At 43.4% G+C, this 14,909-nt stretch overlaps 1 protein-coding gene across 5 annotated transcripts in view; it reads right to left on the reverse strand.

The window, feature by feature from the left end:
* Positions 1-731: 731 nt before the first annotated feature.
* LOC143352752 (putative receptor-type tyrosine-protein phosphatase mosPTP-1) overlaps positions 732-14,909 on the reverse strand; it is a 432,250-nt gene continuing 418,072 nt past the window's right edge. For 3 of the 5 annotated variants that reach the window (XM_076785534.1, XM_076785533.1, XM_076785530.1), the window contains 10 exons: positions 12,321-12,541; positions 11,402-11,527; positions 11,152-11,324; positions 10,781-11,072; positions 10,529-10,700; positions 10,326-10,450; positions 9,696-9,973; positions 9,487-9,622; positions 8,434-8,996; positions 732-6,611 (listed from right to left, as the gene is read on the reverse strand). In XM_076785534.1, the coding sequence (XP_076641649.1) occupies positions 8,529-8,996; positions 9,487-9,622; positions 9,696-9,973; positions 10,326-10,450; positions 10,529-10,700; positions 10,781-11,072; positions 11,152-11,324; positions 11,402-11,527; positions 12,321-12,541 (1,991 nt within the window). In that variant the 3' untranslated portion in view covers positions 732-6,611; positions 8,434-8,528. Of the gene's footprint in view, positions 6,612-8,433; positions 8,997-9,486; positions 9,623-9,695; positions 9,974-10,325; positions 10,451-10,528; positions 10,701-10,780; positions 11,073-11,151; positions 11,337-11,401; positions 11,528-12,320; positions 12,542-14,909 lie in introns of all 5 variants that reach the window. The other 2 variants (XM_076785531.1, XM_076785529.1) reach the window with 1 other exon arrangement.

A 14,909-nucleotide genomic window follows, 5' to 3' on the forward strand; every position in this document is an offset into this window, starting at 1 on the left:
CTATTTACTCTTGAATCGTAATTTCTCCATTATAATCATTTAATTCTGTTTACTATTCGTTTGCTTCCTTTTGTCCTCTTTTTGCAGTCCAAAGCTGGAATTTCTTAAACGCGGCGTGACGCGTTTAAGAAATCTCAGTTTTAGGGTGGCGTGGTACGGCAAATTCCCCGCGTGCGGTTCAACGATTACTATAATTACCGTTCGACCCCGAAATTTATGCTATTTGCGCTAAACGTTCTAACCGAATTCCCAATGATATTTTTCCGTCCCGCTAATTTCTCTAATGTCTTCCTTTTTGGTCGGCTGTACGAGCGAGCGTTCGATGGTTACATTTTCTGTTCCGGCTCCCTTTTTCTCTGCGATTTTTGGTTTTTCGTTCCTTTCTCGTCGACCGGAATTGAAAGACTTTTGGAATTGCGAATCGATCGGTCGCAAGCACACGTATTCGATGATCCCGATGACACGCCAGTTCTTCGTCTAGGCCTTCGATACGCACGATACACGGTCGCTTACAACATCGAGCATTTTATTCGCCAGCGAAACTCAGGATGGCCGCGTCTGCAGTCCGTTCGTTCATCGTATCGCTCACTATACTTCCGTCGCAACTGCCTTCGTCCGCGGTCGCGTCGTTCGACTATTCTATTCGCAAGATCAGGCTAATCATTGCAACGCAACTCGAATCCTCGAAATCAGTTCGAAAGACAAAATGAGGAACGGAAATTCACTCCTCGTGCGGGAATAAATAAAAAGTTTAATCACGTCGTAAAAAGAGTCTTAACATAAACAAAGCGATTAGGTTATTCGTATCATACAATCGTACAAAAGTCTTTTTTTGTTTAGTCAGAAGCAATTGGAATGTTAGCGCGGTCCCTCAATCTTTAAAAAACTCCCGCGTCCTTCTTCTGTTCAAACTATCCTCGCACGCGACAAACAATCGTCATAAATTTAAAGAGAAACAATAGAGTTTATAAATAAAAAAACGAAAGCATCCAATTACTTTTCGTTGTCGCACGACGAATCGCTCTCTCTCTCTCTCTCTCTCTCTCTCTCCGTGACGTAGTGTTATCACCGCCGATTTTACTTAGCAACCGTCATCAGCGATAGAAGCACGGAACACACTTTCATCTCCGTGCAGACGACAAACAACCGTAGACGCAGCCATGCGTCCATTCGTATCAGCGTGCGCAAAAACTAGGGTTGTGCGAGATCGCGAAATTTCGAGAGAGCGAAGCTTGGATCGCGGTTCAATCAGCATCTCGAAAGTGCCTGACGTCTCGAATCTATTAGGATTCTGAAATTATACGCTCAAAATTGTCAAAGTCCTCGAGGTCTTTCCAATTAAGAGCGTACAATTCCATCGTCGTGGCGTAACAGTCTAATCGAGATCGATACGATGACTAGGCTACAGATTTTTATCAAAAATAAAAATTTTCTAAGTCGATCGTAGGAAATAGAAGCTAGCTGAGAATGTATTTTTCTCTCAATTGTGTTAGTCAATCGAAAAGAATAAAAAATAATGTAACATTATTCTTGACAATGTGTCGTCCATAATCTCTCAGTATACTTAAAGATAGTCAAATCAATTTGATACATTTCCTTGTTTAAAATTCATACTCCACAGCGTAATGTTCTTCTGACAAAACGTTGCGATATTTCATAATAGGAATTCGTTGCATTCGATAAAACATTTGTACGAAGAAGATAAGCTGAATGTGTTACATTCTTCTAACGTCCCTACAGTTTCGCGTTTGAATCATCAATTTTTGTGAAAAATGCTTGAAATTCGCAGTCCAACGACGTCAATATAAAAGTGATATCGAGTCCGAAAACTCCAAAACGAGGGATAGCATTTTGATTGTGTCTTTAGAATAAGTATCTATCGAACTCTGAAACCCTGAGAAAAATTGTTCGCTCATTGCAATTACTTGGCCTTCGAAACTGAATCATATTCTCCCTCTGATATTTTCTATATCCTTAGAAATCACAGAGATGCTTAACGTGTTCGAGTTAGACATCCTGCGTAGAAAAATCAGTGGAAGAATAAGAGCCGACACCATTTCCAATATTTACGCTTTGCATTCTAGTTCACCCTTCGCAATCGAACAACGCGCGGAACACGAAAACACTATGACTTGACCGCTCGAGCGTTGCATCTTGCCGGATGCAACGAATCGCCAGGTACTTTCAAAACTCCGATACGATCCAAAGGAAAATTCTCGAAATTTTCGGATTCCGGCACACCTCCAGGAAAACCCGAACGCCTCGAGCACAGGGAAACAACGAGATGGCGAACAGTTTTCGACGGGGTACGCGGTCGTTGACCCCGTCCGCGAACGTAACGGAAAAGAAAGGGCAAAGTAAACGTACTTACATGGAGAACGAAACGAGAAACGTGTGCGTCCTCGGTTACGATTGTGTTATGTTGACTAGACTCTAAATTATCATTCTATACACACCTATCGTTATCCTCTCGTGTTTAATTATGTATAGTATTTATATTATGTATATATATATATATAAACGATGGGCCGACCGATTCCCGGGTGCAAATTCGTGCCGCGGGACTCGTTCGGTGTTCGCGTACGCCCTCTCTCGTCGCACACCCATCTCATCGTGAATAGGTATTTTTTTCGCTTTTCCATTTTTAGATCCGTATAGGTACATTCAGAGTTTACGGTGTTTGTTCCTTATTTGTAAAATACAGTACAGATTCGCGTTCGTTGCGCAACGTTGCCGTTGCGTTGGCAACCCGGGGGAGGAGCGTCGCGATTCCTCTCCCCGGGTTCTCATTGCGCGTCTCGCTTCGTTAAATCAGCGAGTCCTCGAACGACGCAATTAGGAGGGACTGGAATGACAGTGATCATCCGAAGGACCACCGTCAAACTATCACACGGTGTCTATCCACGGGGTGGCCGCCCACTGTGCGGTGAGCGGTTTGCAAAACGCACGCCGGTCACGAAAAACGCGGTTAACACATCTCTTCCTCTTCTCACGGTTTCAACATCGCCTCGACCGTCTCAGATCATAAATATCTGAATATAATATATTTATATCTGTAATCAATTTTTTCTTTATATTCATTCATATATATATACTTTTATATATATATATTTTTCTTTATATTTATATACTCTTTGCGGCTCTCTTTATGTATACGATGCATTCTCTCGCGTGATCGTTTCTCCTTTGCCACGTGATCGCCTTAAGCATTAACAACAGTCAGTTCGTTCGCCAATCAAACTACATTTCTACCAGAATCTAGACGCTCATCGTCGTCGATTTTTCTATAAATCTGCGGTCTTTATCTGCGTGTCTATGTATGTGTGCATGTGGTATACCGGATGTGTATTTGTATATTGATGTTTGCGTTATTCACGTGCGTTTGTATGCCGGTGTTTGCGTGACTTGTCTGTGTGCTGCTGCTTGTGTTATTTACGTGTGTATGTATGCCGTGTTTGTGTTACTTCTGTGTGCTGATGTTTCTATTATTTGTGTGTCTGCTGTTTAAGTTGTTCATGTACGTTTGTATGCAAATATGTGTGTACCTATATATGTATGTATGTAGGTATGCAGGTGTTTGTAGTTGTGTATAGTGAACGTGTGTTGGCGCGAGACGACCGTCGCGAACGGCCGGTATACTCTGATCGCCGACTCGCGTCTAATTACTCCTAATTACATCGAAACCGACAGTACACGCACAATATTATCGTATGTATTACAGAACACCATCATCGACTCTGTCATGCCTTGCAGGGAGGGATTCGCTGGATTAAAATCGGTCCAGAGGAATTATCTACTTTCGCGATGACTGGTCCTCCAGCGAGGACATACAGCATCGTCTCGATTCTGTCCGGCACGAGTTCTCGCAGCGTCATCGGCAACTAGTTAAGGCGTCCGCGATCGAAAATGCGATCGTCGCGTGCCAGCTGTTACCCCCGTCCTTGCATGTTTCTTTGTTTCTTCTTTTTTCTTTGTTTTCTTCGCAACGACGTTCGCAAAGTGAGAGCGAACAATGAGTAGAACGACGAAATGATCGACAAGGACGGCTCGATCGCGTGCACCGATTCCGATCTACGCTTCGCCCGACGCCGGACGTCGGCTCGGTTTCTCTGATTCGCCGAGAGCCTTTTGCAAACGGCCCCAAGCGGTTCGCTTCGTTAGTGGATTCATTCTCGGATGAATCGACTGTATTACAAAGAAACTAGAAAGGTTTGGTCGAATGTGCGAATCAGCCGGGTTCGATCGATCAATCATAGCTGCGGTTTGCCTATCGTCGAGAGACGCACAGCATTCAGACAATTTTTGTTTTCATATCTCCGAAAACACTCCGAACGCAATTTTGTCCGAACGGTCTATTTAACGCGCCTTGCGGTTTGATTCTAGCGATCGCGGAAACTATATCGAAGCTATACCGTAGCTGTAGATAGGTGTTTCGATCTTTTTCTAAATTCTCATTCTCTTTCCACCAGCGCAGCCTTCTATGACCTCTTTCTCCTTTCTTCGGCCGTCGTTATGTTTCTTAGCTTCGCCGACGGGTCTCGAAAGGTAGCAAGTGATACAGTCGACGGGATCGATGATCTCGCCCAAGTATTCGCCTCCTATCTTTCAGACACGCGGACTATACCTATTTCTTAAGCGTTAGGCGAGTCCTTCTCGGGTGGTTTCGCTGGGCTCTTGCGAAAGTAGACCGACGTTTGGTGCCCGTTGCGGAAGCATGGTATCGAGAGATCGATCCGTTGCTTCGTCCCTTCAAACCTCGCGTCGATCAAACCGGAGAAGGACGCGCGATTACGTTACCGTTAATTGAATACCGAGTTAAAACTGACGACGGGTTAAAGATCGCCTTGTTACACGCGTCTTATTAACACGGACACATACATGCACACACATATTATTTTTTCACTTTTTTCTTCGTTTCTTTTTTTGTAAATTTTCTTAGATTTTCCTGGTTCCTGTCGACGATAATTGCCAATAGAATTGTGTGACACGCCACCGTCCCCACGGTCGAGTTCGATCTGCTTCGTCGAAATACTTTGTAAAAAACGGGAGTGTCGGAAAAAGGGGTATCAATCGCAGGCAGTTTTCGTTTCCGTTATCACGTGGTTCGTTAACTTATGGTACGTGTATATCGTAAGAATCCTAGATCGATAACAGTCTTCGGTAGTGTCGATAGAAAATGATTGCGCGGCAAAAGAACTCGTGGCTAGAAGGATCCGCGTTATCACAATGAGCACACGAGCGGGTCGCATGATCGGGGGGAAAGAAAAAATCGTTACCGGCCCGCGAGTATCACCGGACACGACTACTGAGACGGTCGGAGAATCGTTAATTATCGAACGCTTAAGATTGTCGTCGCTGTAGGTTTTCCTCCGCGTTGATCGCGCGCGTCTCGATGATCGAATCGGGTCGCGGAGAAATCTAGAAGTTACGTCCGACCGGTGCTCAGTGGATTCCTTTAGTTTCTCTTCGTACGAATTAGTCGGTTATTAATTTATTAAATGGAGGGAGATCAGTCACGCTCGCACTTTCGCCTCGTCCTCTCGCGCTCGCATTCACTCTCGGATTCATAGGACAACCATACGCGGATTATTATACGTATACGTTTACACCTAGATCGATTATTAGATTCCTTCACAGAGTTTGTAAGTCATAGCGATCGAGCTTTGCGATTCGTTTAGATAGCCATTTATTCGATTACGTTTGACTCGTTAAGCATTTACGTTCGCGCACGACTTCGTTCGCGGCCGATCTCTGGCGATCGAGATTCGTTGATGTTCGTTTGATCAGGAGGCCGGATCGGCTGGTCAAAAGTCGTGCGAGCCGAGCTAGCTGGCCGCTCAATTCGACCGTTTGGATCCTCAATTCCTTGTGACATCGCATGTTTCGAAGCGGTGGAAATCGAGAAAGAGACACAAAAGGGCGCCGGACTAGCTGACTACTTTCTTCATCCGATAGTCTTCCTCGAATCAACGCGGCAAGGTTGTATTCGGTGTATTCGATATCCTGTGCACAGATCGCAGATACTCGGAAGTGTGTTTCGATCGATCGATCGATCCTCGGCTAGTAGAGAAAACCATGGAGAAAGACTTAAAACGAAACGAGAGCGAATACAAGCGATTCTTTGGTAAAGTGGTCGAATGATCCAACTTATATAAACGTACACATCTATACGCATTTATGGCCGTGCGCGTTGTTTATATTTGTATGTGTATGGCCGCGTGTGTATATACAGATACGAGCAGTGTACACTTACACGATGAAACAATGATCGACGGCGGCGCGGCGGCGGGGGGCGACCGGCGGGCGTGTTCTCGACGAAAAGTGGTTTCTTTTTTCTTTTTTGGCACCCAGCGCGCTACCGGAAAAACTCGCCCCTCTCCACCCATTGCCACCGGTATTTTTACGGTATTTTTACCCTATGGTGCGTGCACGCGCACCCTCTTCTTTCCTCGTGTGTTCCCGCGAGCGTACGCGTGCACCTACTGACGCGAATGATTAGGATATTTACACGGAACGTGCCCGAACAGTTTTCAGGAAAGTGCTAAAATCGAGTCGCCGTCCTTCCGTTTTGTGCGAAGACGTATCCAACCTGGAACTCCACCCGATGGGCCCTGCGTTTAAAAATAAAAACATACGTATATGAATACTATGTCCGGTTATGGTCACGATACGATGGTGATGATATCTTAACTCTGAACCGCCCCTTATTTGGCAAACTCAATCCTTGACACACCTGTGTCGAGTGACTGTGAAGATTTAAAACTTGTAATACCTTTTAAACTCGAAAGAGCTTATATTTGTGTCTTCACTTGGCGTCGTCACTTCTACGCATGACAGTTTAGTTGTCGACGGTTAAGTGTGCATTGTATTTTATAATGTTAATATCTTTTTTACTTAGATAAGTAATCTACATGTATTTAGCTATTTTAAATATTATTAGTAAAGAGAATCGTTTAAAATTAGCACCAATCAAGGAACTGTTTATTGGCGTACATTTTAAAATGATGGGTAGTTTTTGGGAACAAAATTCATAAAAATTAATGTCATATTAAGATGAACGATTGAATTTGTACATTTTTTCCTAACGAATGAAACACTGTGGTAAGGTGACACAAGATTAATAAGATTATTTGCATCGTTCACAAATAATAAATTGACGTGCAGAAGTGAACTTTTGGTCTATATGGCTATTTGCCAAATTATGGACATGGTAGCGAAAAAGGCCGATCAATGCATAAGCTCATTCTTTTCATCCGCGCAAAAGCAAACGTAGCGGAGTTGGAGTTCGAATATAAATTAAAGAATTATGAGTGCAAACGTGCTTTCTAAATATAGAAGCAATTGACGTCGCAAGACTTGAGTTCTTAACAATGGTCGAAAGATATATTTAGTATTTGGGTAAACGTCATATTTTTTTTATTTCTATGCAAAACGAAACAAACGTCCTCCAAAAAGTGTCTACAGGCCACCGTGTACGAATTGGTTATTACTACTCACATATTTGGAAAAAGCATTGTACAAAAGTAATACATCACTTAATTTAATTTCTTCAGAATTAATTTTAGGAAAACTATACATTTCAGTAATTTGACTGTTTAGCCCCCTTAAATCTAGGAACGATGGACCAAGCTTTGGATTCTTTGATCACTTGGGACGAGTAACCGCTCGCCCACTCGACATCGAGTGTTTGTGTTTCGTGTTGGTAGCCAGAAGTGCTGTCTCGAGTGTTGTAAATACTGATTTCCAAAGTGTACCAGGTTCGAGTGTTTACTTAAAACAGTTTGGGTTGCAACGGTAGGTGAAATTGTACACGAAGATGATGTTCAGTCAAGAATGCTCAATGGGGGCATTTAGGGTACGATTTGACCCGCTTCTAAAATGAAATTTTATTATGCACTAGCTTTGTTAGTTGTAAGACAAGGGAATTGGACAATTACATTCCAATAGTCTCCACTCATCTGTACGTATTTTCTTGTTTAAAATGCAATTCTATTGTCGCACCAAGCAAACTTATTTGCAAGGAGAATAAAAAGAATTTTTGGGAACATTGATCAATTAATCCAATACCAATTATAATTTTTACATTTTACTTATTCTGTTTTTTTGGAAGATAAAGTATTTTCGTTACTAAATAAAAAGTGTTTCTACTTTTTGTCGTTATTCCCACGCCTCATAGTTCAGTCACTTAGAGTTAAATCGATGGAAAATTTTTTTAAGTCGAACCACATAACTTTTAAGCAAATTAAACTGCTCATTCTCCATGCACTGTAGGCAACAAATCGTAGGAAAGTCAATCGACACCGAACACGTCGATTGACCTTCAATGAGAACCGAGGTTCAAAAGAGTTCCCCTATTCGAAAGCCTTTGCACAATTCGCTTAACTCTGATAATGAAAAGATGCGGTAACGACTAGGACGACCACGGGTACTCACAGAATCAGGATTACACTTCGGACAGTGTGGAGCTCGATCGGTTACAGCGGCTCGGACCGGCTCGAGGAGACACTGCAACCGAAGATCGGCAGGCATCATTGAGGCAACGTCTTGCAGCTCGTCTCCATACCTTCTGGCGGCACACGCATGCTACCGTTGGTGACGTACCCATTTGCGTCAACGATCACAGAGACGCTTCCCGGATGATTGTGATAACTGACATTCCGGTGGGTCATCACGATGCTTTTCTCGTGCTCGTTGCCGGCGTGCGTCGACAAGCAGCTCTCGCTGCTTCTGCTACTACATGGCTCCATCGAGTGTTCCACTCGGATCGGTACCGTATAATCGGCCATAGTGTTTACTTCGACCGTTGCATACTCGCGGATCATGGTCGGTTTCGGTGAGTAATCCATTTGCATGTGCTGCATAGACAGAGTTGGCACGTCAGCAGGATCCGTCATGGTGGACACGTGGCCGTTCGCCATGCTGTACAGATCCGGCTCATCGTGGCCCTTCGATGACAGTGTGTGTTCCAGGCATTGGTACAGCAGCATGTAATCCTCCTGTTAAGAAACCGAAACGCGTTAGATAGGTGGAAGAAGAGGATTTGCTGAAAAGAGTACACTGTCGGTGGGATAGTTAGGTATGCTGGTTGCTTGTCCTACCAACTGTGCGAGGGATAGTCTCAAGATAGTCCTAGAATGATGCCGTGGTGGCTGTGGGGTTAGTAACTCACGAGCAATGGCCCAAAGACTAACGAATTATTTTATTTTCTACACGCTTAATCGCTTGGACATAGGTGAAAACTTAAATTCGGATTTTTGTACTATATCTTCACTAAAACTGTAGTGACCATAACTTCAAAAAAGTACACTTTACACTCGCATTCAAATTGATCCAGTTGTGCACGCGTCTGGTCTATACAAAAATTTTACGTCATTTGTAAATTTTGAAAACGAAACTCTGCACGTTCACTGTTTGTAGTTTAATATCGTTCATTTAAGAAATCACCATATCTTACGTACTATTGCAAGAATTAAACCTCAATCATACCTTTGATCGGAAGACACCAGGTCTCTTCATGTACAGCAGCTTCGCGAACATATAGATATCAGCACTCTTCTCGAACTCCAGCTGCTTGTTCAAAGTTATAAGGAGAATGAAGACAGCAGCCTCAACACCGCCATACCTGCAATAAGAGGAAATAAACGTTATCCCTGCTTTGAAGACGCGCAACAGCTTTCGGTAGCTAATAACCTTACCTATCCATCACGACGATAGGACCGTTTTGATAGTCCCGGTGCAAGTCGTGGATCAAAGTGACGAGAGGTTGCGGATTCGTGTTGTGCGGCCAGAAGCAGGGATGAGATCGCGGTCCTTGAACGATTTTGGCACTCAGTTCGTAATCGTCTTGTAGAGATCGGACTGCGACCTCGCGGAGGATCATTCCGCCCGCGGTTTCTTTAATTCCGCAGAACCGGACGCGGAAGGTCTCAGACTCTAGATCGTTTCCTTCGGTCGGCCAGAATTCGGGATATTCCTGAAAGTGGAACAGTCACATTTAGAAACCTCTTCTCCCTCTGAATGCTTTCCTATTCACTGACAAAACATTTTGGTTTTGAATTATTTCTTTATGAAACTTCTACCAATATATTTGTCACATTTTTCTTATCAAAACGAGACCAAACATGATATAATTCGGTGTATGTTTGCTGGTTTAAGTTACAATTCAGTAGAGCCTCGATTATCCGAATCTATGATACCTGAATTCTCAATTCAAAGTGAAACTGCATTTGAAATAGTAAATAGTAATTAATCCTATGTATTGTAAATGATGCATACAACTTTGAAGAAAGTTCTCCAATAAATCTGAATAACATCATATCACTCACCTCGTTACATTCGGTTAACATGACCACAGTTTGCGCGTTGTAGTCCCACATGATCTGCCAGAACTCCATAATAGTGCTCTCCAAAGGATGTTGAGTGATAATGAATTCTCGATTGCGGTGGAAACCTGGAAAAATGGTGGAACTTAATCCCTGTCGTCATTGAAGACATCCACAGGCCAAAGAAGATAAACACGAAAATTTACCAGCGATCCATGTGGCGTTGATGTAATCGCTTCCGTCGACTCCTGGTTTCGGTGTTAGGTGAACTCGAGCGGTTTCGATAGAGACGATTTCCTGATTGCGATTCTTATGGAAGTTATATGGTTTGAGAGCCGACTCCAGATTTTCCTCCTTCGGTTTCCAAGAAGTGACCAACTGGAAGTAACGAGTCACTGTTTAGTCAGCGAGTTCTTACACAATCTTTCAGCGGTGAAACAAGCAAGGTATAATAGTACTTTGTATTGCGCCTCCATGTTGTTCCACGCATCGGTGTTGGTGTTGTTCGGGTTCAACATGTCCTGAACGTATTGCATCAGATTGTTCGTCTCGATGTTGGTCTCACCACTCTCCATAGCCTCCTGTAGAGCATGATGAATGAACACGTACTGCTGTTCGGTCTGAACCAGGAATTTTCGTTGGGTGCGAATGTGCTTCAAGAATCCAAACACGTTCACTTCGTTCTTGCACTTTGCCTGTTTCAGCATGGCATCTATAACGATGTAGGTACCAGTGCGTCCAACTCCGGCACTGAGGAACACAGAGGGAAGCTCAGTCAATGTGCGCGTTACACTTAACAAATATACCCCTTGCATTTCACAAATTGTACCTGCAGTGGACAACGATCGGTCCAGCTTCAGGAGGATTGGCGTTGGAAGATTTCCGAATGAAGCTCAGGACCGGAAGGGGATGCTCTGGTACACCATGGTCTGGCCAACCGGTGTAATGGTACTGCCAGATGATACGCTCACCCATGTTCACGCCGTTCTTCCTCTTCTTCACCTGTGGCATAGGCTACTTGGAAAATTGAATAAAAATGTTTTCGCCTACGTCTCATGCGCTATTACGTGGAAACTAACCTTCAGATGGCGGACCTGGAGAGTACGGATGGTATAGGTAGCCATCACGTCCTCCCGCAGCAGAGTCACTTGAATGTAACCATACGTCTCGGATCCCTTCTTAGGCCAGTACATATCACATTTTTTCTGCGAATCGCATAAAGACGGTCAGTTCACTTCGACGAGTCTGAGGATGCAGCAATAGGCGAATTTATTCAACTCGGAGGACTCTGTGTCCTTATTGCTACAGTAAAGTCTTGATCTAAGCGCAATCCTCGGGTCCGTGCTGTGACGTTCTCTGTGATAGGTCGTAGAAAAGGACAACGCGTGTAAACATGGACCATGCGGCCGGAAACGTACTATTTACGTACGACATGTTTACACTTTACGTTGATCGGCGACTAAGATCGTGGTAGCTCTGTTCGGCTTAGATCAAGACTTTGTCATTTACATTAACTCTTAAACGATTTTCTTTGTAATCCACGACTTTATACCAGACAAGAATATTTTAACATATTTTTCGAAACGAAGCAGTCGAGCTAATGTAACGAGTAAACTGAGACACGCGATGCTAATAAATTTTATTTAGAACAATTACAGCCAGACCAGCAGACTGTTATGTCTTATAAAATAATCCGCAGGTGTTAAACTATGATTTTGAAAGGGCGTATAATATTTACGACCCACGAGGTATACCGAGTCGATCTGCGTTACGAAAAGTAGCACGAAGTAGTAAATTAGTACCATCGTGTTTTATTACGGTAGGTTATATAATTCCTCAATTTTGTTACAAGACCACACTTTCTCTATCTCTTCTATTCATTGCATTTATCGATAGTAAATTGTTCTTTGTTTAGAGATGTTTAGAGAAACTAATAATAATTGTGTATAAGTTCTCAAGTTCTTGATGAACAATTTTAGGTTGCGTATAGATACTTACACGTCCACGTTCGACGAGATTGGTAATCATCACGATGATCGACACCCTCTGCTCCCACACCATACGCCAGAATCCATCGAATGTTGACGGTAATGGACCCTGTGTGCCGATATAAGCGTGTGCACGCTGCCAGCCATCGATGTAATTCGCGTTCACATAATCGTGACCTTTCTTGGGCGGACCTCCGTCGCATGATAGCAATTGCACTCTAGTATGATCGTCTGCAAAGCAACGTTGCACTGCATTAGATATATACACAAATTTTAGTCCAGTTCAATCTTTCATGCATAATAACTTATAATGGTAGTAACATTCCGCGTTTTTCTGCAATGTGTTTAAATAACCAAGTTCATTATAAAAAGACTAAAACTTCATTGTACACGTAATGGAATTACGAAAAGCCGAGTCTGTAAAATTTGCAGTCATTATAGCTACATTTGCGATGTTCTTCTCCTTTCCAAAAGATAAAACGCGACTCAATTTTCGCATGTAACTCTAACTTATCCTATGAATTCTTCCACTTCCTTATTAGATACGAGCACAATTAAACCCGAGAGAAAGAAACAAAACAATTCTAAAGCAGAATGTTCGAAATTATCTTTCTGTATATCTTACGTTCTAACGATATGTTTAAACGAAGGTAATTACTTCGGGAATGACTGGTGAAATTCTCGATTCTCATCATTTCGAAATTAATACAATCACGTATGGCTACTTAAGTTTGTTGACTTAACAAGTAGCTGTATCTCTACGTCCATCAATTCACAGAGAGATTCGAAGCTCTCGTGTTGCGCTGGTGCGTCGGCTCCATTAACGCAACACGAGAGCGCTGCTCGTTGCCTCATAATCGCCAAGAGTGTCGGATCGCCTGGAGAACGCAGTTCCGTGGCGAAGGGGCTAATTAAATTCAGAAAATCCGTCGCAGATTTCGATCGATTAAGCGATCGCGCATCCGCCGCCCCGTCTCGAACTGCTCCTCTGGCTGATAGGCATTAACGAACAGTGCCGTGGAGCATCTGTGACCTCATTGTCGAGTGCCGCCGGTCACTCGCATTAAAAGCGAACGGAGAGCTGTTCGTTAATCCGATAACAGTGCGAAGGAGACGAGGCACGTTGCACCGCGAATTTCGAGCCGCCTCGGGTCCCGTGCGAGGCACGTTCAGAGCCGCGGTCGAAAACTCTTCTTATCGGAACAGGTCGCGGTATCTTATCGTTGGAAAATAGCAATGGAATTTCTTGTCGCGTCTCTCCTACTGAAAAGGGAACGCACCGAACCCAGGCACACCGATTTTAACGCCGAAAGTACCGAGCACTAAACTAAACTCGTAAATATACAGGGTGGTTGGTAACTGTTGGTACAAGCGGAAAGGGGGTGATTCTACGCGAAAAAAGAAGTCGAAAATATAGAATAAAAATTTTTTGTTTGAGGTTTTGTTTTCGAGAAAATCGAATTTAAAGATCCGTCGGGTTCGCGTGCTTCAGTATGCGCAGGAAGTAGAATTGGTAGGTCATGATCAGACGCAGCAGACAATTCCTATCGAATAACACGCGCATTGGCTGCATTTTCAAACTCAATGTTCTCGAAAACGAAGCTTCGGATGAAAAAATTTTTTCGCGTAGAATCACCCCCTTTCCGCTTGTACCAACAGTTACCAACCACCCTGTATATTTTCTACCGCAATTAATAATTTCTTTGAGCTTTTCATTTTCGTCGACAGCTTCGCTCGCTTCACCATCTATTTTATTCTAAAGTAATTATGCCAATTTTATCTATTTTAGCAAACTTCAAGTCACCTGATTTCACATTTCGTGAAACAATTAGACAGAAAACTTCCAGTCGTGTAATACGTTAACACTCGGTACACCGGATACTATAGTGCTTCAACACCAGCAACGAGCGGATAGATGTGTACTTCGACGTTCTAGTGCTTCAGGACGTAAGAACTTCTTTGTATGCTTTAATCGATTCATTGGTCAATCGAACACGAACGCAGGAGACGTGAAACAATTCGACGCGGTTCGCGCAACAATTGAAGCGAAAACGAAAATGGTTCCGACGAGATTCATGGGACATATCTAAACACAAATCTATCTTCATCTATGCCAAAAATGTTCAGGAATTTTCAGACCCCGATTCTTAAAAAGCTGATGAAAATAATAAACACGTATGTGTAAACGAAAAATAGCATTGGTTGCATCATTAAATTCGGATTGCCGCAGCTAATGAAATACGTGTTTATTACTTTTTAGCAGAAAAGTTCTGTTGTAGTCTGACAATTTCCAAAGAAGTCTCGCGAATCAGACGAGAGGCGGCTCGCTGCGGAGTTGGAAAGCGAGATTGGGAACAATTTCAGCTCCATTGGAGGCCGTTTCCACGCGAGGTCGGCCGACGCTGTAACGATTGCAGACTTCCGATACGCACGATTGCAATTGTCGCATTGTGACAGGGCATCGGTCTCTGTGTTCCGATGGAGGTGAAACGCGCGTCGCGTTGCGTCGCGTCGCATGGACGGCGAGCAGAACGGAAGGAAAAACGCGAACGGTCCAGTTGACGCGAAACGAAATGGAAAAGACCGGTTAATCATTCCA

The sequence above is a fragment of the Halictus rubicundus genome, chromosome 3 (assembly GCF_050948215.1).
Source record: "Halictus rubicundus isolate RS-2024b chromosome 3, iyHalRubi1_principal, whole genome shotgun sequence".
NCBI lineage: Eukaryota > Metazoa > Arthropoda > Insecta > Hymenoptera > Halictidae > Halictus > Halictus rubicundus.